General features: G+C 41.9%; 1 protein-coding gene across 9 annotated transcripts in view; it reads left to right on the top strand.

Annotated features, from left to right (window-relative positions):
• TNRC6B (trinucleotide repeat containing adaptor 6B) overlaps positions 1–19,768 on the top strand; it is a 194,374-nt gene that overhangs the window by 67,798 nt on the left and 106,808 nt on the right. For 8 of the 9 annotated variants that reach the window (XM_059726382.1, XM_059726376.1, XM_059726381.1 and 5 more), the window contains one exon: positions 3,114–3,181. The exons of the other annotated variant lie outside the window; for it this stretch is intronic. In XM_059726382.1, the coding sequence (XP_059582365.1) occupies positions 3,114–3,181 (68 nt within the window). The remainder of the gene's footprint in view (positions 1–3,113; positions 3,182–19,768) is intronic. 9 annotated transcript variants of the gene reach the window in all.

Genomic DNA, 19,768 nt, shown 5'->3' with positions numbered 1-19,768 from the left:
ATGATTGCAAAATGATCAACAATGATGCATCAGTCAGCCATAAATAGATTTTAATTTTCACATGTAAGGGTAATCTGAAGGAAGCATACATTTGTTTCCAAAATGAGTAAACTTGATCTGGAATTGTTGGAACATATTAAAAGTAGAATCTCACATTGTACCTTTTTAACAGCAGTTTTGTGTAGATTTAACACTTACAGTTAAATACATACCACTTAAATGTTCATAACCCTTTGGCTTTTTGAAACAATAGTCACAAGTTAAGGAATGTGGAGCTGAGATTCTGGAAATGGAAGAATATAAAAAAAATGTATACTAGATCAGGCCTGTGGAATTAAGTCTACAGAGTTCTTTCTAAACCTTGTCAGAAGTTTACTTATGTCCTGAAACACAAGAGTTCATATTCTATTTTTTAATCCTCCATAACAGTAATACAAATGTTCTCATTTATCCACCTAAATAATTAATAAATGCTAACATTTTAGACACGGGGACTGCTTGTGATGTTGAGTTCCACAAGTTATTCTTTACATAGTGTTTGATATAGTTTGTTTTTAAATTGTTTTTTCATTATAATGGAATGTTCTCTTTCCTCGTATTAGGGTGTTATCTCCATCACATGCCTTGCCTGGCTTGACAGTACAGTCCCAGTGTTTTCCTTCTCACTTCATATAGACACTTTCCCCTTTTTCTAAGCATAGTAGTGGTGGTGGTGGTGTGGTGGTAGTAATGGTCCCCTGTGACTTATTGTTGTGGTTTGTTTTTGTTTTTTTGAGTTGGAGTTACCACAACCAAACTCAGTATTCCAGAAGAGGACATGCCATTGATTTGTGTAATAATCTCAGAATTACCTTCCAAGTTATTTCCCATGAAGCTAGTTTATCTTGCATTTTGGTTTTGCAGCAAACTGACCTGAAATTTATTGAGCTTTCTGCAGGAACCTGAAATTAATTGAGCTTTCTGAAGGAATATGCTCATCCTCTTCCTCTTTTATATTTGTCAATAAAATTAAGTCTACCAGGGTGCCTGCTTGCCTCTTTGGTTGGGGCCCTCCAAAGTGCCTCAGAGTTTCTGTAGACTAGATTTCAATAAAATGTCATCATCAAATCTTGCTGTCTCATCGTTCCCCATTTTTTTTATTACTGATTTTCTGTTTACATTAAAATTCCTTGCCCTTGTACAGATTCTGGAGGTATTATACTGTTAACCTTCTCTTATGATGAAAATGTATAATTTACTTTTACTCTATTTTGTCATGTGACCAGTTTCACATCCATGACTTGTATTTTCTCTTTCCATGACATTTAATTTCCCTAATAGCCTCTTGTGAAAATCTTTGTTACAAACAGTACCAACCTTAAATGCTTCAGTCTTCGTTTTGTATTCTGACCTTCATTCTTAAGTTCTTGTAGGGGGTTTCAGGCATACAGCCCTTTTGAGCCTGATGCTGTATTGCTGCTTAGTTTATCAGCTTATCTCATATTTATCATCTGAAGCAAAATAGCTCTAGAAAGGGTATCTCTTCAACATTTCTAGTTTAAAAGCTATACCCTGAAAATTTATACAGTGTCCTTATCTTAATGTTTGCTTTACTACTTAATAGTTCAGTGGACCTACTAATCCCCTCTCAGGCTCCCTGCCTCTGATGCTGTTAAAAGATTTCTAGTTGTTTATTTTAGGTCCTTGTCTATTTGTTCTTCAGATTTTTTTATCCTTAATTTCCCTGTTACATTTTTACCTGCTATATTTTTTTCCTTTCTGCTTACTTCAGCAGGAATGAATTTCTACTGTATAAAAGACACTGTATAAATACATTCTTAATGACATCCCTTTCCTCCCAGATGCTTTCTTTATCTTCTGTCACAGGACTTCTGAAACAGGTCTGATGGTGTACCTTCATCCTGTCTAACCTCACACATTTAATGCTAGGTGTTAGAAGATGCTAAATGTGACTAGCGATACATTTTAATTTCTAGACAAGGATATAGAGATGCCTTGGTTAAAGTCATGGTTGTTTGCAAAATTAATTCAGATGCTCTGTATCTGGTTCTGGTATCTACAAGTTGTGTGAAGCATTGCAGTGTGGCTCGCTTGCTTATTTCACTTGGTGTTTACAGGGATACTAATGCTGCGTACTTGTATGTGTTCTCTTCTTTCCTCTCTTGTTTGGTTTAGATGGAAAATATTAAGTGCATGTGTGGAGCATTCACATAAGGGGAATACTTTTGCTACCTGTGCAGGAAATTCTAGCTGAGGAAGGTCAAGAATGATGAGTCCGTTGCTAATTACTAGGAGTGGTTTTAGTCTCTGACATTTTAGCCAAAGAAATTACTTAAAATTATACTGGAATTGTGCAGAAGAATAAGATAAATAAGAAACTTCCTAGTTTCCATTGATTTTTCTATCATGAGAGGAAATGCCATCCTTATTCTATCAGTGGAACAGTGTTTGTTTGAAGCAGACTTCAGGCCTTTTTTTTCTTCTGATAACTATGCTATGAGGTGATGTGCGTGTGTGGAGCAAGTGAGCCTTTTCCATACAGCAATTTTCACAAAGTATGCTCTGTGCTTTTACACCTTCCATACATGGATCCTGAAGCCCTTTACAAATGTAAATATATCCTCAAAGATGTTGAAGATGTTGTGAGATGGGTAAGTTTTTTGTTTTAATTCCCATTTTACACCTACAAAAGCTGAAGTGGAAATGAAGTGTTTGCTAAAGGTGACCCAGGAAGTCTACAACAGAGCCAGGTACAGCATGCAGATCTCTCCTGATGCCTATTTTTGTTTCTTAGCTGTTAAGCCATTCTTTCTTCCTTGGAAGCCTTTTTTCTTTTATGCACACATGCATTCTGGAAACTGTTGTAGAATGATACCACAGCAATCAGGTGATCAATGTTTAGAAACTACGAGGTCTGTTCTGGACCAGTCACTAAAATACAGTGGCTACATCAAGAGGTGTGTGTGTGTGTGTGTGTGTGTGTGTGTGTGTGTGTGTGTGTGTGTGTGTGTGTGTGTGTGTGTGTGTGTGTGTGTGTGTGGAAAAAGGCCACTCACTAGGGTGACATGCTTTTTGCTCCACCAATTTCTGACCTGCAATGCTTGCCTTTGCAGATGGAACATGAGGATTTTGTAATGGAAGGGCATGGCAAGACTCCACCTCCTGGTGAAGAAAACAAACAGTGAGTCACACATTTATTTAAAAAGGGCCTTACCATAGTAAATGGTGTGAAGCACTCTTGTTTAAAGGTACTTGAAACATTGGTGGTTCTTGGGGTGCTCGCCATCTTGTTTCCTTACATATCCATATTTTAATAGTGGCTAAAGCTGAGAAATCGGTGTGCAGACTTGCGTTTATGTTTAGAACCTGAAAAGTTTGTGCATATTCTGCAGAGGTTTAATTGCAGTTTGTGGTAAAAAGTTTAATGACTCTCAGAACTCAGAGCTGAGATGCCCTTGGTTTTACGAGTAGAAATGTGCACATGAAGCTTGTCTGTTGAAGCCATTTGAAATGCAACAAAACAAAGGCTTTCCTTTTGGTGTCCATGTGGTAGATTGATGTTTTTCTGAAACGCGAACTTTATTTTATTTAAAATATATTTGTAGAAAGGAGCAGGAACTGTAAACAAAATGTTCTTTTCAGGATGGATCTCTTAGATATTGGCACTGTGTGGCTTAAAAGAGAGAACAGCTTGATTTAAAAAAAATAAAAGATGACAGATTTCCATTAGGAAAGTAGAAGGGAAGAGAAAATGTCTTTTTCAAAATCACTTTTTTATATGAAATCCCTAACCCTTTCTTTTGGTGGGGCAAGGAATCTGTAGCTCTGTGCTTATGTTATTACAGCCGCACAGGCCCTAGGAGTGTCTTAGATAATTTCTTCACTGCATTCAGTAGAAATGTTGAGCTAGTAACCTTAACTTTTGATTTACCTCTTTGTAAAGAGTAGGAAAACCATGAAACTTTGACATAGCTGGAAAGTAGAAACATTTCACACCTGATTCTATTTCACTTAATTTAAAAGAGAATTTTCATTTCACCAACATTTAATACACCCCCTGGTAGCTTACACAGGGAACTGTATTATCTTAATGGTAGTGGCCTTAGCTTTTTGGTGACTTGGCAATGCAAGCGGCTGTCTTTGTGGCAAGAGAAATTGTTTCTTGCGTAGCGAATGTGAACTTGGGGAAGTTTTAGTGTTGAGCAGGTGCATTCCTTTCCATTATGGAACTGAGCCATGCTTTTCAAAATAATTGCTACCTTTTTCTATTCAGAAAGAGTTGAACAGTAATCGTAAGCTTCTGCCAGTTGAAACAATCACAAAGTTTCTGAAATGAAGCAGAATTAAAAAGTAAAAATGGGGATTTAAGTTCTTAACTTTTAATTATTTCTCACATTATTGAACTTAGCGAAATGAAGTGTGTTCTTGTGATGAATAGCATGGAGACATGTTATGTTGGATACATCAAGGTAGTACAATCTGTTTTTTTTTATGCTGCCTTATTTATTGTGCTTAGAGGCCAGAATTCCTTCACAGCTGAGCTGATCTCTAACTAGAGATTTCAGTTCCTTTGCAACAGTTTTCTGTGTTTCTATGATTTATCTCCCATGTTCTCTGAGCTCTCTTGACTGGAGAAAGCATTCAAGATTGGTGGGCAGAAACTGGTGTTAAATTAACTTTTTGTATTATGGCAGTGTCCACAAACCCTTCTGAGATGCATATCCCGTTGTACTAAGGGTTGTAAAACAGAACAAAGTGGCAGACCTGCCCTAAGGAACTTCCTTTCTGTACAAATTGAAAGCTGCAACTTTGTACCTACCACAACTGAAAGACAAGGCTATTCATGTTATCAAGCTGTACTATAATTGCAGCAGCAACCTGTTGGAGACAGCTTTTTCGCCCCTTGCTGGATTGGCCATGTGGATTTCTTGTTTTACCCACCATCTCAATTCTTCATCTAGCTAGGTAAATGGAATTTGGCCAAGGCAGAAGTTTGCTGCTTATTGTTTTAATTCCTGTTGCCAGATCAAAAAAGTTTTAAAGTTAATGATAGCAACAAGGTATTTCAATTAGCAGGTCAATAACTTTAATTCTTATTACTCCAGAAAGTGTTGCTCTGATTTTTAAAATGCTGTTCAACCTTTTTTTTTTTTTTTTTTTTCTTCCCTTTTTTCCCCTTTTTTTGTAATATATTCTGGAACTACTACCTTGTAGCAGTTAATGCTTGCACAAAGCATATGCAAGTTTGTTGTCCTCCCAGTTAGTTTGAAATGAAATTTGGGTCTACTTAACTAAGAGTAGTAGATTATAGTTTGGTAAAGGAGCCTCAAATGGGTATTTGTAGAAGATGAATAAGGTTTGCTAGTAGAATATGGAAATACAGAGAACAAGCACTTAAGAGGTTGTTTTCAATAGGAGCAGTAGTTCTTATGTACTAATGAATACACATGAAATTTATTTCACTGGAGTTTATTTTTCACATAATAGACCACAACTAGCAGGTTTCTGTAACTGAATGGCTTAAACTCTGTTTCTGTAGTGAGGTTGAATCCTGCCATTCATTTTAATTTGACAGGGAATATACAACTTACTGAAATATGTATTTCACAAGAGTACCTTGGAACACGATCAAAACTGTTGGACCATGGAACTAACTTATTTCATACAGTGATTTTATTGGGGAAGTTATTTTTTTTCTATGAATTGTGTATCATTCCCCCCCCCCCCCCAGTCCGTGCTGCATCTGGAAATTTTAGGAAACAAAAGTCAGCATATAAAGCCGTTTGGGGGGGGTAACCTTTTTGCTGTTGTGCCAAAAATTAGCCTTGTATCCTCCCCAAGTGTTGCTCTGATCCCTTTCCCCTGCCCAGTCTGCTGCCCTGCTTCCTGCCCAGTGGTCCTTTCCTAGTCTGGTGCTCTACTTTCTGCTTCCTTCCCTGGGCTTCTTTGTCCCATTTGCTGCTCTTCTTCATGCTTCCTGCCCTATCTGCCACTGTGCTGCTTCTCCCTTCCCTTCCATGCTGTGTGCCACACAGAGGCTGCCCATGCCACATGTGCCACAGTTTGGCCACGCAGGTGCAAAGAATGTATGCAAGTGCCAGAAATATGTCAGTTTGTGTTTGCTATTAGAAAATAGGCTGATGTGGTTTCAAAGTATCATACAGAAACACTGAGCTTAGTGGGCACTGATAGACGTGGAAAAAACACACTTACCAGAAGCAGCAGCATGTTACTGTACTTTGATTTGGCTCCACAGTATCTGTCTAGATAGGACATTTCAGTGGGCTTTTAGGGCACTTTAACTAAAGGTGATTGAATCAGCTATTAGATAAAAGTGCCAGAAAGCCCCACTAAAGCGCCTACTCTATACAGACATTGGGAAAGCCAGGTGCTAATGTGCTGCCTCTTCTGGGAATGCGCTCAGCTCGGTATCAGCAGGAGTATGTTGAACTTAAAGTAAAGCGCCAGGTTTTTGGGGGTTTTTTTCCCTGTCTGCAAGCAGCCAATATCTTTAAGTTCCTGATTTTTTTTTTTTTTTTTTTTTTTTTTAAAGCTGCAGTTGTGCAAAGTATAATACAAGATAACCTTGTATGACTGTTGTAGTTGAAGTGGAGGGGAGAGTTGCTTATTAGACTGTTTGACCTTGGTTATCGAATGTGTATAAAATGTTTCTTTAGAAATCTGCCATTAGCAGTTCAGACTATAGACCTGACTGATTTTAATTGAAACATCTTTTCTAAAGAGGGATACTTGGCCTTTTTAAAATCCTTCACATAAATTAAGCATGTGGTTGTTGAACTCAATATTTATTGGCTTTTGTTAATTACAAACTGACCCTTGGATAGTGGCAGTGTTCTCTTTTACAGCCTGTGTACTGACATTCATTGCTGAGAGACTGAACTTGAGTGGTATACTCAAGGGATTTGACATGTTCCTCAAAAAATCCTTGTTGGTTATGGTTATCTTCTGTTTAATCACTTCCTGCTACTGTCTGGATTTCCATCCCCTTTCCCCCAACTCCCATGAGGGTCCCTGCTTTGGAGGTTTCACACCTTCCTTGTTGTTTGAAGGCAGAGAAATATTAGCACTCAGGTTAATGCCCAGACTACCCTTCTGTGGAAAGCACCAGATTTCTCTACCTCCACTCTTTACAGAGAGGGCAGACCCAGGGTTCTCGCTGGTGTAGCAGTCTTTCAGTGCAGAACTGTCAAATAATGAGCACTTGACCAATTGGGGAGAGAAGGGGGAATAGTTATTCTTGTCTTCAACCAGGGATTTCTGAGCTGTTTTCTAGACTTGGGGTTGAAGGCATGGTAGCTATGACTACTATTGAAGCCTCCTGTTTTTCTGTCTTCCCATGGTTTAGGGCAGAGAGGAGAGAGAGAGAGAGAAGAAAGCAGTCAGTGCATTCAAAATTTTACCGAGAGGCATTAAAACCAGACTATTGAATGGCAAGCAAGCTTGCAGACTCTCCACCCAGAGATAGAGATTTGGGCCCAGACTCCTTGTACCTATCTGAATATGGGACCTAGCCCCCATTAGCAAGCAAGAGCCCCAGCCCAGAGAACTGGGTTGGAGAGGACACTTCCAGTTTATTCAGCTTTCCAGAAAGAAGGTGGTACAAAAAGACTCCTAACAATGCCTGAGCCTCCCATGGGAATAGCAACAGCAATGGCTGTTGCTGTCACTGCTTCAGCCTCAGCAGATGGTCAGTTTAATTCTTTCAGTCCTTTCAGCTTTGGTACAGACAACTTGGTGTCAAATGGCCATCCAGCTCCTCCCCTAATAATAGGTCTGTGGGGATCACTGCTACCCTTACTTTAGTGGGCACAAGGGAAGCCAGGGGAGCAGCTCCCTTTCAGTCTTGGCACACAGGTGGACCACATGCCTGTAGAGCCATTTCAGACCAAGGAAACACCAACATTCCTTCCTGACTTCTCAGAGCTCGGCCTCCGCTTCCTGCCACCTGAAGAGATGATTTTGAAAGTCCTTCAGCAGCAGGAACAGGATTGAAACATAACCTAGTCCTTATTCTCCTACCCTGCTCGCCAGAATTGTAAAAGGGACTTCAAAGGGTGGAAGTCAGTGACTAACACTGGCAGGAATAAATGGAGAAATAATAGAAAAAAAAATCCAAGAGTCTTTCCCGCTCGAGTAGTTGACTGGCTATAAAAGGTTAAATGCATAGAAAATGCTTCCTGAGACACCCTGGGAGCTACCCAGAGAAAATCAGGAAACTGCCTTGCAAATGTTTTCTAGGTAAAGCAGGACAACTATATCCCATTGCACCCAACTTTGGAAGAACTAACCAAGATGAGCCAAAAAGACTTAACAGAGTTTCTGATTCTTCAGGTCTGTGGTAAAGGTTTGGTCATTCTGCTAAAGATGGATGCCTGGTCACAGATGCTTAATTCCTTCAAATTGAGTTTTTAGTGGAAAAGTCAGTAGCAGACGAATCAGTTAGTCTCCTAAGAAAGAACTTTGAGCCCTGAGAGCCTCTGCAGTGGTTTTCTGTTTTATTAGTGTAACTTTTTTTTTTTTTTAAGCTTTCAAAGGTATGACCAACTGGGTCTGGCTCAACAAAATAAAAATCTGAAGAAAAGTTTGGCTATATTTTCAAGATAATATTTTATTCTGTTGAGAAGTTTTAGAAATGTGTCCACATATGAAGACATTTTCCTTGAAGTTTAGTACGATGCTCTACAAAGAATGGGATTAAGAGAGCTATCTTTGATCTCAAGTCCCTCAGGAGATTCTCCCATTGTGAGTTAGACGGAAAAAATAAAATCTGACGTTATATTTCTGTTGCTTAAAGTTATCACAATTGCCCTGGGCCTCAAGGAGGCCTTCCTTACAAGAGTCACTGAAAATGTCTGTGCTTCAATATAGTAGTAAGAATTATCAATGCAGTGTTATCATATGTCAGAATTAGCAACTTCCTTTGTAATTTTTAGAAAGATCCTGGGGGGTGTCAGTAGCCCACTTCAGCCGTGAGAAGAATATAATTTGATCCCTGTAATGTCTCTGTTTTTATCAGGTCCTTGCTGAATGAAATGGCATTCCGGGACTCAGTTCTCGTATAGGATCATGGGTTTATGGTGAACATGTCTGAGAATGGTCACTCTTTTCTAGTTGTATGTTTAGGCATGCTTCTAAGGACTGAGAAGGACAAGCTGCTCATCTTGGAAGCGAGAACAACAGAAGATTCTTTCCTTAAATAACTGATCATCAGACATCCCTAAAAATCCTGATTCTACTCCTCAGTATGCTAGTTTTTTGTGTGGACTGTGGAATGAGCTGATTTTAATCTAAGAACCCCAAAAATTTGTTTTCTTATTGGGAAGAAATTGTGACAAATAAACCCTTGACTGGTGCTAAGTCTCATATGCTGAGAAGCAGTTTGCTTCCATAGCAGGCGTCCTGAATTAGTAGGAATTAAAACTTTTGACATCACCGCATTAGATTGTAAAGCAGCAATGCATTTTAATTCTCCTGTAATGCATGTTTACATCTTGGAGGCTGAATTTAATCAACAAAACAATTGCTTGAACATCTACTCTCCTGTGTTGGCCGAATTTCTAGTTCTCAAGCGGTTTTCTAGTGGCAGTTTCCTCTGCTAACAAGGTTTTAGGACTTGGACCATTCTCAAGGGGCCATCATTTGTATATTTTCCATAAGGACAAAGTGATTCTTAAGACGAACCCATCATCATTTTATTTAAAAAATAAACAATTTTCTACGGATTGGAAGAAGTAACTTTGCTACTTTTTTGCCCTAATCCAGAATATTCCTTACTTCCTAGTTTTGCTGAGGTTTGGAACTAAGCTGTCGTATTTTACTATGGAGGTCGCAGCATTTCATTGATTGATGGGAATGACTAGTTAGTGAAGTATTGAATTAAATTTGAAGTGGTCTGAGTCTCCAGTAATAGCTTCTATCTGTACAGAAGTATTAAAATACATAAGAAAAATTAAACAGTATTTATTTTAAGTGGGTTTTACCAAGCTCTGAAAGACAAAGCTGATTATGATGGGCTACCACTGAGTGTGAATTTCAAAGGTAGACTTTATCTGTTCTTCCCCACTCTTTGAGTAGCCCTTAAATGAAAGAGCTCTGCTTCAAGAAGGTATAACGAGATTTTCAAAGAAGGCTAAGGAACCTGGAAATTTAGTGGGAGTTAGATTCTGTTTCTTTAAAGCTTGTTTGAAAACCCCAGTTATATTGTGCTGAAATGTTAGGGTCTCACCCAGTCTTTTCTTCCTGCTTAACTGGGCTTGAAGTAAAAATCCAACTATCGGATCTCTGTCCCTGAATATTCAAGGCTTTAAAGAACATTTCCAACATCTGCAAGTGGCAAATCATTGTAGAGACCTGAACACAGGTGATGATCTTGCCAGTCTGTACAACTTTGTAGGCATTTTATCTGGAACTTCTAGGTAAACTTTCATGACATGGAAGTTTAGCCTTCAGAAGCATGGACGATCACAAGGTCAACATAAGGGAAATATAGTTGTGGTATCTTAATCAAGAATAGTGAAAAACATTACAGGTCACCAGGTAATCCTTCATAACAATTAGTTAGGACCACAAGGCTGTGAAATATTTTGGCAGTACATCTCATCAGTAGATGGAAACATTACATTCTCATTTGTGGGTACCTGTTTCTCTGTGGCTTATTATGACTGACATCATTTTCCTACATGGAGGTTCCTTCTCTATCACTCCTAGCTTTTTTGGTGTCATGTCAGCAGGGGAAGCTATTTATAATACTGCTTAGACATCTAACTCCTGTCTGTGGGGCGGGATCCCCTTGTATGGCTTTTTTCTCTTCTGTTTGCAGCGATTAAGGGTTTTTTATTTTTATTTAATTTCTGTCTCTCATGGAAAGGAGAGTATCTTTGGAGACTGGAGCCCACAATACCATAACTTCAGGGAAAAGGTATATGGCAAGTCCATTCAAGATTAAAGGGGCTTTTGCACATAGACTGGTTCCACAACCCTTCTCTTTTCTCCAGTAGTGCGGCAGGAACATTTTTAACTGTTTGGGAAGAAATTTAGCATCGAGGCATGGCATTGTGGAGACTCACAGCACTGTTCTTTTTTTCTTTTCTTACCTGATGGGGAGAAATTATAAAGTTTAGGAGTGTGTTGTGAAGAGCAGCTGAGTCAGGAGCATGCAGTGCACAAAGTATGAAACCCTCTGCTTGCCACAGTGGCAGGTGTGTGTTTGTTTTTGTTTTTTTTTGGGGGGGGGGCATTTGTTGCAAGGGTGACTGGTTTCTGAGGTAATTTCCTCTCTACTTGTTGCCTCTAAACTTTTTTCCCCTCAAGATTTTCTTTCTGCCTCCCTCATTTCATAGGTGGCACTGAAACCAAAGTTGGACTTCTGCTGATTTTTAGGAACATATCTCAAATGACTTAGAACTCAGGCATTTGGAACCAGTTACAATTTTTGCAGAGCAGTCTGATGTTTCTCTGTGATGATTTATTTCTCATTCTGGCTTCCACATTGTGTGTCAAGATGATCTAAACAAGATTGTCATTTTTGTCATTTAACTCTGTTTTCCACAAGCTTTTTCTTGGAGATGCAGCAAAGTGGTCTGATTGTATCACCAAACTGCTTGTGTCTGTCAGCGATCTGGGTTTTTTATGAGAGTCAATGTGTAGCTATCCACAGCCCACCATGTTGTCATCCTATTTCTGTCTTCACTTACCTTTGGGATGCAGCAGAGTCATCTAACAAGTGCAGATAGGCCTTCTGTTTTTTGCTTGTCCTTCCCCACTCTTAGGATGTATGTTCTCACCATCCCCATCTTTTACTGCATCTCCAGTGGCTTTGTAGTAAAGCAGTTGAGTACCTACACTCAGCCATCTTATGTTGTTAGATCATTTAAGTGGCTAGAATCTGCAGATGGGTAAGTTTACTAATTTCTCTCCTAGTTTTCCCTTTGTGTGTACTAGAGTCACTTGGTCAGCCAGTAGCTCATATTGGAGCAATATGAATATCCTGGTAGCTCCTACTATTAGCCTGTGAGCTCCAGTGGGCAATTCAGGCCTCTGACAGACTGTAAAATGAAAGCGCGATGGGATCCAGTGCAGGATCTCAACACTTGTGCTTCCTGCCATACCACATGTACATGACAGGAAGCACAGCTGTGGGATCCTGCATTGATCCCATTGCACTGGATTGCTGGTGCAGGAAGAGCCTGATCCTGGCTTCCCCTGCACTGGCAAGTAGCAAGTTTGGATTCCAGCTACAGGAGCAGCCCACCATGCACTCCCATGACTGGAAGCCCCAGTTTTCTGACAAGGGCTTCCAACCAGGGGAGTGCACCAGCATGCCCAGCTCACCTCACAAACACCATGGCTTTTAAAGTTCCCAACAGTTTTATCTTTCCTTTACAGTTTTAGAGCTAGTAAGATAATGATTTTTTCTCATCCATGTGGCCAATGTGTTCTCTGAGGACATTTCACTAGTAGTGTCCTAATTCTGAAAATAATTATTTATCTACATAAGAAGTGCTATTCTGGGTCAGACTAATGGTCCATCTAGCTCAGTGTTCTGTCTCTGACAGTGGCACAACCAGATACTATAGAGCAGGGGTCGGCAACCCCTGGCACGCATGACGAGCGTGGCACATGAGGCCGTTTTGCTTGGCATGCCACGGCCAGCCCCAGCTCTGGGTAGCTGCTGGAGCCCAGGCTGTCTGTTGGGAGCAGCCCGGGCACTGTGGCTGTAACAGCAGCTACCTAGAGCCGGGAGGCTCCAAACAGCTCTGCTGGGGTCTGTAGCCCCAGCATCAGCTCTGTACCAGCATGTGCACCCATGCGTTGGAGCGAGCGGTGGGGGAGGGGCCTGAGGCAGCCGGTCTCTCCCCCGCTCCCAGCACGGAGGTGATGACTGGGCTCTGGAGCCCAGCGCAGCTGTTTGTAGCCAGCCCGGGCTCTGGGCAGCTGCAGCGAGCAGTGGGCAGGCTGCAAACAGCTGCACCGGGCTCCACAGCTCTGGCATCAGCTCTGTGCTGGCGGCGACTGCACGGGTACCTCGGGGCAGACAGCAGGGCAGTGCAGCCCACCCCTCTATTCACTTGGTCCACACCTTTCATGATTTTATAGGCCTCTACCATAACCGCTCCTCCCCCTGGCCCCCCCCACACACACACACCCTCCTCTTACAAACTGAGGAGTCCTAGCCTTTTTAGTCTCTCCTGGTATGACAGCTGCTCTGTGTCCCTGATTATTTTGGTTGCCCTTCTCTATATGCTGTTGCTCTCCAGTTGTTTCCTGTCTCCAGGAGGTGGAAAGAACATTTGGTGGCCATTAGCCTGTTATGTTTTAGAGATGCCAGAATATGTTGCTAAGCTTTTTTCCTTCTGTTTCTAATTCTTGTTACTTTCCCCTCCTACGTATTCCTAAATGAAAAGTATTGTCGGGGTGGTTCACTTGCCAATTTTATTATTTCTACCTTCTTGATGCACCAGTATTTCCATGCTGTGCCAGTAGATACCTAGAAAATAGTTACTAGTTGATCTTCATTCTCCATGACCCAGGAGCTACTGGTTAGTGGAAGCAATAGGGGATGCTGAGGCCCCCCACCAGTGACATGAATAACTTACTCAGAAGAGGCAGCACTCTTTGTTTCTGTACTTCACCCGTGATGAATTGCTGCATCCTAGATGAGGATCCTCTTCTAAGCTTGGCCTGTTTCGACTACTGGAGATCTGACAGTAGTTAGAAAAATGTTCCCTTAGCTCAACCATGAGCCCAGTTGGCTCTCATGAAATGTTAGAGTCCCAGGGATTGGGTGAATGAGTAATGTCTAATTAGTTTATCCATAAACAGTCATTCTTGCTAGATACCATTCAGATGTCAAAAAGAATGTTTGAGGAAGAATTTGATTTCAGAATTAGATAAAATAGGAAATCTAACTAAGAGTTCTGTTAATTCTGTTTAGGATTGTCCTTTGATGTATGGAAATTATGAAAAACAGCATTGTCTGTGCCTTGGCTGCGATTTCCTACAAAATCAACCTAAAAAAAGTAGTGATGTAGCCTCAGTGAAGGTGCCCTCCAGCAAGGGGCAGAGCTGCAGTGAAATGCCTATAAAATCAGCTCTGCATGCTGAAAGTGGGCCGCAAGAAACCCTTTGTCTCACTGTGACTTAGGTAGGTCCCTACATATTGGGGGATGGGCATAAACTCTATCCAGTGAGTACAAAAAAAAATTATCCTCAGTGGATCCTCAGTATCCACTCCACATTCAGGAAATAGTGAAAGCCAAAAATACAACTCAGTGAGGTTTCTACTCGTGCTCTTTTGAATGTAATTTTCCCTAGAACTTCCATGTTCCTTAACCACTCAAGTGAACAACAGGATTATGGGTATGATTAGAAATATCACTCTTGAGGCAGACCACGTGGCGTCATCTCAGAGTACTTTAGGACTCTGATCTTTGTACTTGTTTTTAGATGAACTGTTGAGCGATGTAGAGAGCAATAAGATATGGCTGCCCTGACTCTTAACCAGATAAAGTAAAGGAGATTTGCTGACTCTTGCTCTTCGTAGCGTTGATAACTTCTTTTTTTTTTCAGGTGATACCAGCTGTGATTTACATGAGGACCTGTGTATGTAGTATGACATAATTACATTATCTTGAGTCTGCCTGTATGGCTTGTCAAGTCCTTGTCTAAGACCTTGAGGAAGGAAGTTGTTGAGGGGAGAACTAATAATGATGTCCAAGTCTCTTGCAAGGATCTGTTTGAAGGTTCCAACAGGAGGGGTCCTATAGAAGCAAACAGTGCTGTTAGTAAGGAGATCCTGTGTCAGGTCTGAAAGGCCCCCTTCTGTGATCCAGGGACTATGCATTCCTTTTGTCCACTGCCTTTTTTTTTTTTTTTTTTTTAACTTTTGCATAATATGGTTCCTTTCATAAGAACAAAAGAAAATGGGATGGTGCCAACTCCAGCCCAGATGCCAGAAATTCCTCTGCTTGAAGGTTTCTAGGCTAGCATCTCATCTTCTTACACTGAAGCAATTTAGAACAATTTGTAAAGGTGCAGGTCTATCTAAATGTGGAATGATGACTGAATATTTTTAACTCTGCACAGTAATTCCCTTTTTGTGTGATTAAAGGGAAAAGGAATAGAAATAGAATAAGGGTGTAGGTTGTAGCTGTGTTGGTCTAAGGACACAGGCAGACAAGGCTCTTTAGGTAAATCCGATATATTTTATTAGACCAACTCAGATAGTTGGAAAAATTCTTCTTTGCACACGTTTGAGTACAAATACCCTTCATCTGGCTAAGGAAGTGTCTGCAGATGGTCTGTGTTCTTCCTGGATGGAGTTAGTAAAGCATCCAGAGGTCAGTAGTATGCAAGAAAGCCAGTCAGTTAACATGTAAATTGAGGTAGTCAGTAAGTGAGACAGGTGTGTGGGTGGGTGGGGTGGGGGGAAATGAATGTAGCTGTAGTCAATGGATGAGAGAGGAGTGGGGAGGGAACATTTAGCCCTCTCAGTGGGTATGGCTATCTTCCTCCTCATCTTAAGTAAGATTAGTGGCAAGCTTTGTGAGGACTGTCCATGGAGTGATTTTTGTTGTTTGGGAGAGGTTTTATATACTTTTAATAGAGCTACCAGATTCAACTCCAGGTACCAGTTCCCTGTAGCCTTTGGAATTGTATTATGGAACTATGTCTTGGATGCCTTGGTTTCTGTCCTTTTGAACCATTTAGAGTTGGTGTAGACTAGAATTCAAAAGCATGTTGTTAACATTTTTTGCTGAATGTTTTTGAAAGCTGTACTGGAGATAGAGCAAATCATTTTAACTATTTTTTTCTCTGCTTGATGATGAATTTTAAGGATCAGAAAGGTGTTTTGCTTTTTTCAGTATACTTTTGACTTATCCATACCAGATCTGATATTGAAACTGAATCTAGCCAGGAGTGTGGTGACTAATGGCTTTGTCATACAGGAACTGTTGCCAGTCTTTCAGCAAGATAATACTGTAGTCAAGGCAGTTTTTTTTCTTTTTCTAAAGAGGTATTTTAGTGTGGAGTTGGGTCATCTTTATACAGGAGCCCGCAAAAAGACCAGACAGATGTGAGGTAGAATCCGTGTTAGATGAATTTCTGAAAATATAGCTCAAAAGTCTACAGTACTGGATTGCTTCAGTACAAAGCAGTAATGTAAGGGATATCCCTTTGCAGTGAGAGAATTTCCTGATAACACTGGGAAGTGTATGTGGCTTTGGACCATAAACCACATATGGGTCATAATTTTTTTTTTTTTTTTTACTAGCACTATAATAAGCTTGGAGGCTTCTCCCACTGAACTTTGTGGGACACCTACTTCATAGTAAGTTTGATGCCTTTTATTTATTTATTAAGTGTAGGGAGTACATTTATTTATTGCAGGACTCTGGACCAACTCTTCAGTATCATTGTTCCAGGATTTTTACAGGCATAGAGGAACACTGAATTCAGAAAGTGTTCTGACATGCATCAATATTATTCAGTTATGTAAAACAGGATAATTCTTTTTATAATTCTTTTAGATCTAATTCAAATACTCGGTAGGAGAAAAAACCTCTACGAGCGAGGTTGCACTGCTGTTTTTATATTATTTTGAGTTCAGGCATGTTGAATCATCTGTTCAGTTCTGAAAACTTGGTATATTTTAAGCTCTTTGGGGCAAGGACTATTCATACAGTTCCCAACACAATGAGGTCTAGACATTCAGTAGGGCCTCAAAGCACTACTGTGAATATTCAATAATACAGCATTACACTTTAATACATGTGCCTGATTCAGGTGCCTTCCCTTAAGACACAAAGGCTTCTATGACCTTTTTGTAATTCAACAAATCCTTCTTGACCTGCCTTTTTTTTATTTTTCCTTTTTTTTAAAAAAAAAAAAACTTTTTTAATTGCACTTCTGTTAGCATGGATCATTTCCTTCTATCATCATGAAAAACAGTCATGTCTAACCTTCAGAGTCTGCAGAATTAGACTCTGCAAAGTGGTTTGAATATGACAGAGGAAAATCTAATCTAACTCTTGAAGAATTTTGGAGCATTTAAAAGTTTTTGAAATTACACAGAAGTAAATAATCTATATCTGTTTCTCCAGTAAATTAAAGTATTCTGGCCAAGATTTAAAAAAAAAAAACAAACCAAACAAATCTGGGCTTTTAAAGTTCTCAGCACCAGCAGCTCTCAAATATTATAGAAGTATTCTGAGCCATCCACTTGTCTAGATTGAGACATTTGCAAAGTCTCCAGCTGTTAGGCTAGTGAGCCAAGTAACTTTGTCCTGGATACCAGTTCTTTACCTTCATGTTTTTAACAGATTTATTGAAAGGAGGCATATTGTGATTGTTAGAACTCAGTGAGGTAAGTTTTGAAGAAAGCTTCAGAAGGCACTCAGCTTGTGTACATCTTTGTTCTGTGCTCCATGGCTTCCTGAACTAGTCTGGTTCTCTTCCCGCACTGCCCAGGGACGGAGGGGAAACACTGTTAAAAGCCTGTCTTTTGAATCTTATCTGGACTACAGTAAAACAACACTCTGGTATAGTGGTTCTCAATCTTCTTAGATTGAAGGCACTCCTCCATACCTTTTATGAATATAGCATCACCCCAGTTGAAAACCAATGAGGTAAGCTGAAGCAGTACAACCATAGCTCTCAACAGGCATGCTGCTGCTTTTCCTGCTGGGTAGAAGGGCACCATGCACTTTATACAGAGCCAGATTGGGAAGCGGCTGTGGCAGGAGTTGTTTCTAGTCCAACCCCAGCTTTACTACAGCACCACTGAAAGACACCCCAGTTGAGAACCAGTGTTCTGGTGTAGTGATGCTCAGTCTTTTGGCCCTGCAGGCCAAATGAGTGGCACAGGGCTAATATGTGGGCTGGATTGAGCCCCATGTCAGGGTTGGGCCCACGCCACTTCTTCCTTGCCTTGTTTGACTCTGTGCTATTCATACCACCTGGCTCAGCCCTGCACCACTCCAGCCTGCTGCAGTTGGCCTTGCACCTCCTCACGTCATCCCAGTTTGGCACAGCATGCTCAATCTAGTAGGCAGGGTCATGCTGTCTGGCTGTGGGGTTCCCCCCCAGGGTCTGGGAATTTGACAACAGGAAAATGGCAGTTAACTTGCAGCGCTCCCCCACTGCCAAATTTTTGGACCTGTGGGGAACCTGACAGGGTGGATAGATAACATGGCTTTAGGGCAGGGGTGAGCAATTATTTGGGAGTGTGGGCCACAGAGTTTTTTCTGAGCTGTTGCAGGCCAGGTCACCACCCTCCCCACCTCTTCCCCTGTGAAACAGCTAACCAAAACTCCCTATGTGAGATGGGGCCCTGGATGGGTGGGGTGGAATGGTGTTTGGGAACAGCGTAGGGTCAGGGGATGGTGACAGAGCAGGGCTGGAGCCCGGAGCTTGGGGCAGAGTCATGATCCGCTGCCTGTACGCCCCTGCAACGGGCACCAGTTCCACAGGCAGGGATGTGTAGGGAGCAGATCACAGCTCTGCCCTAACCCCCGCTCTGCCCTAACCCCCACCCTGCCCTGTCACCGCCTCAAGATCACAGACCTGGACACAGCTCCCTACCTTCCTGGGGCCTCATTCTGTCTGCTTGGTCTTGCAGCTCCTGGCCAGTCTTCTTGGAGAGGCCATGGGATCATGGAGCAGTAACAGTGTGGGGCCAGGGCAGAGCCATGATCTGCTCCCTGCATGTCCCTGTGCAAAATCGGGGCTCTGCCCCAGCCTCACACTTTCACCACCCCATGATCCCAGGGTCTCCAGGGAAACTGGTTGAGAGCCACATGGGCAGGGCACTCGGCCGGGTGGATGGGTTGGGGGCCCCAAGCAGGCAGGGAGCTGCGTCCAGGAGTGGGGTGGGCAGGCTGGGCCCAGGATCTCAGGGCTGTGACAGCAGGGGGGCTGAGCCGTGATCCACTTCCTGCATGCCCCTGCCTGTGGAACCTGCACCTGTTGCCCTGCCCCCCTGCCCACCCACCCATTTGGCTCTCAGATGCTGCTCCCAGCCACCCGGCTGAGTGCCCTGTCCCATGCAGGTCCTGCCCCTAGCGGTGAGTGCAGGGTGGATGGGCCAGGGTGCATGGGCAGTGGGGCTGGGGCCAGCAGTGGCAGCTGGAAGAAGCTGCTGCTACAGGATATGGGAGCCTGGCTGCTGTGTCACTCCAGCCCTTCTGCGTGCCTGGGGGTGGCAGGACTGGCCGCACATGCCAAAGCCTGGGCTGCCCCCTGAGCCTGGGCTAGGCAGGACCAAGGGACACGCTGCGGGCTGGACAGAATTCATCAGCGAGCAGGTCGTAGTTTGCCCACCCGTGTTCTAGGGGCTGGATATGGCCCAGAGGCCAGCAGGTGAGCACCTCTGTTCTAGTGTATCCATCTAAGGCTTTAAGGGGAAAAAAGGATGCCCAGTCAGCTTATCTTAAAATATGATGCATCTTTTTTGGAAAAAGGTGTGGGTTTTATATCAGATGGCAAAACAAACCCCAAAACCCTCAACAAAACCCCCCAAACTTGTCTTTCTCTGATGCTAGAGAAAAGATGCAAGTAATTTTCACCTCATTTCACCAGAACCCTTCCATCCCCCATGCAGCTGGGGTTTACCTTATCTAGAAAAGCTGTGAAGTAGTTAGTCTTTGATACCTTAAGTTGACTGCCAGATAAGTTAGTGTGGTTAACATGTTTGGAAAGGCTGCCTGGCTACACCTCAAATGTTTGTTCCAAGTTACAGACACTTAAG

This window comes from Alligator mississippiensis, chromosome 4, assembly GCF_030867095.1.
Source record: "Alligator mississippiensis isolate rAllMis1 chromosome 4, rAllMis1, whole genome shotgun sequence".
Classification (NCBI taxonomy): Eukaryota; Metazoa; Chordata; order Crocodylia; family Alligatoridae; genus Alligator; species Alligator mississippiensis.
Note: the sequence above shows the minus strand (reverse complement) of the source record. Positions and strands in the feature narration are given on the sequence as shown.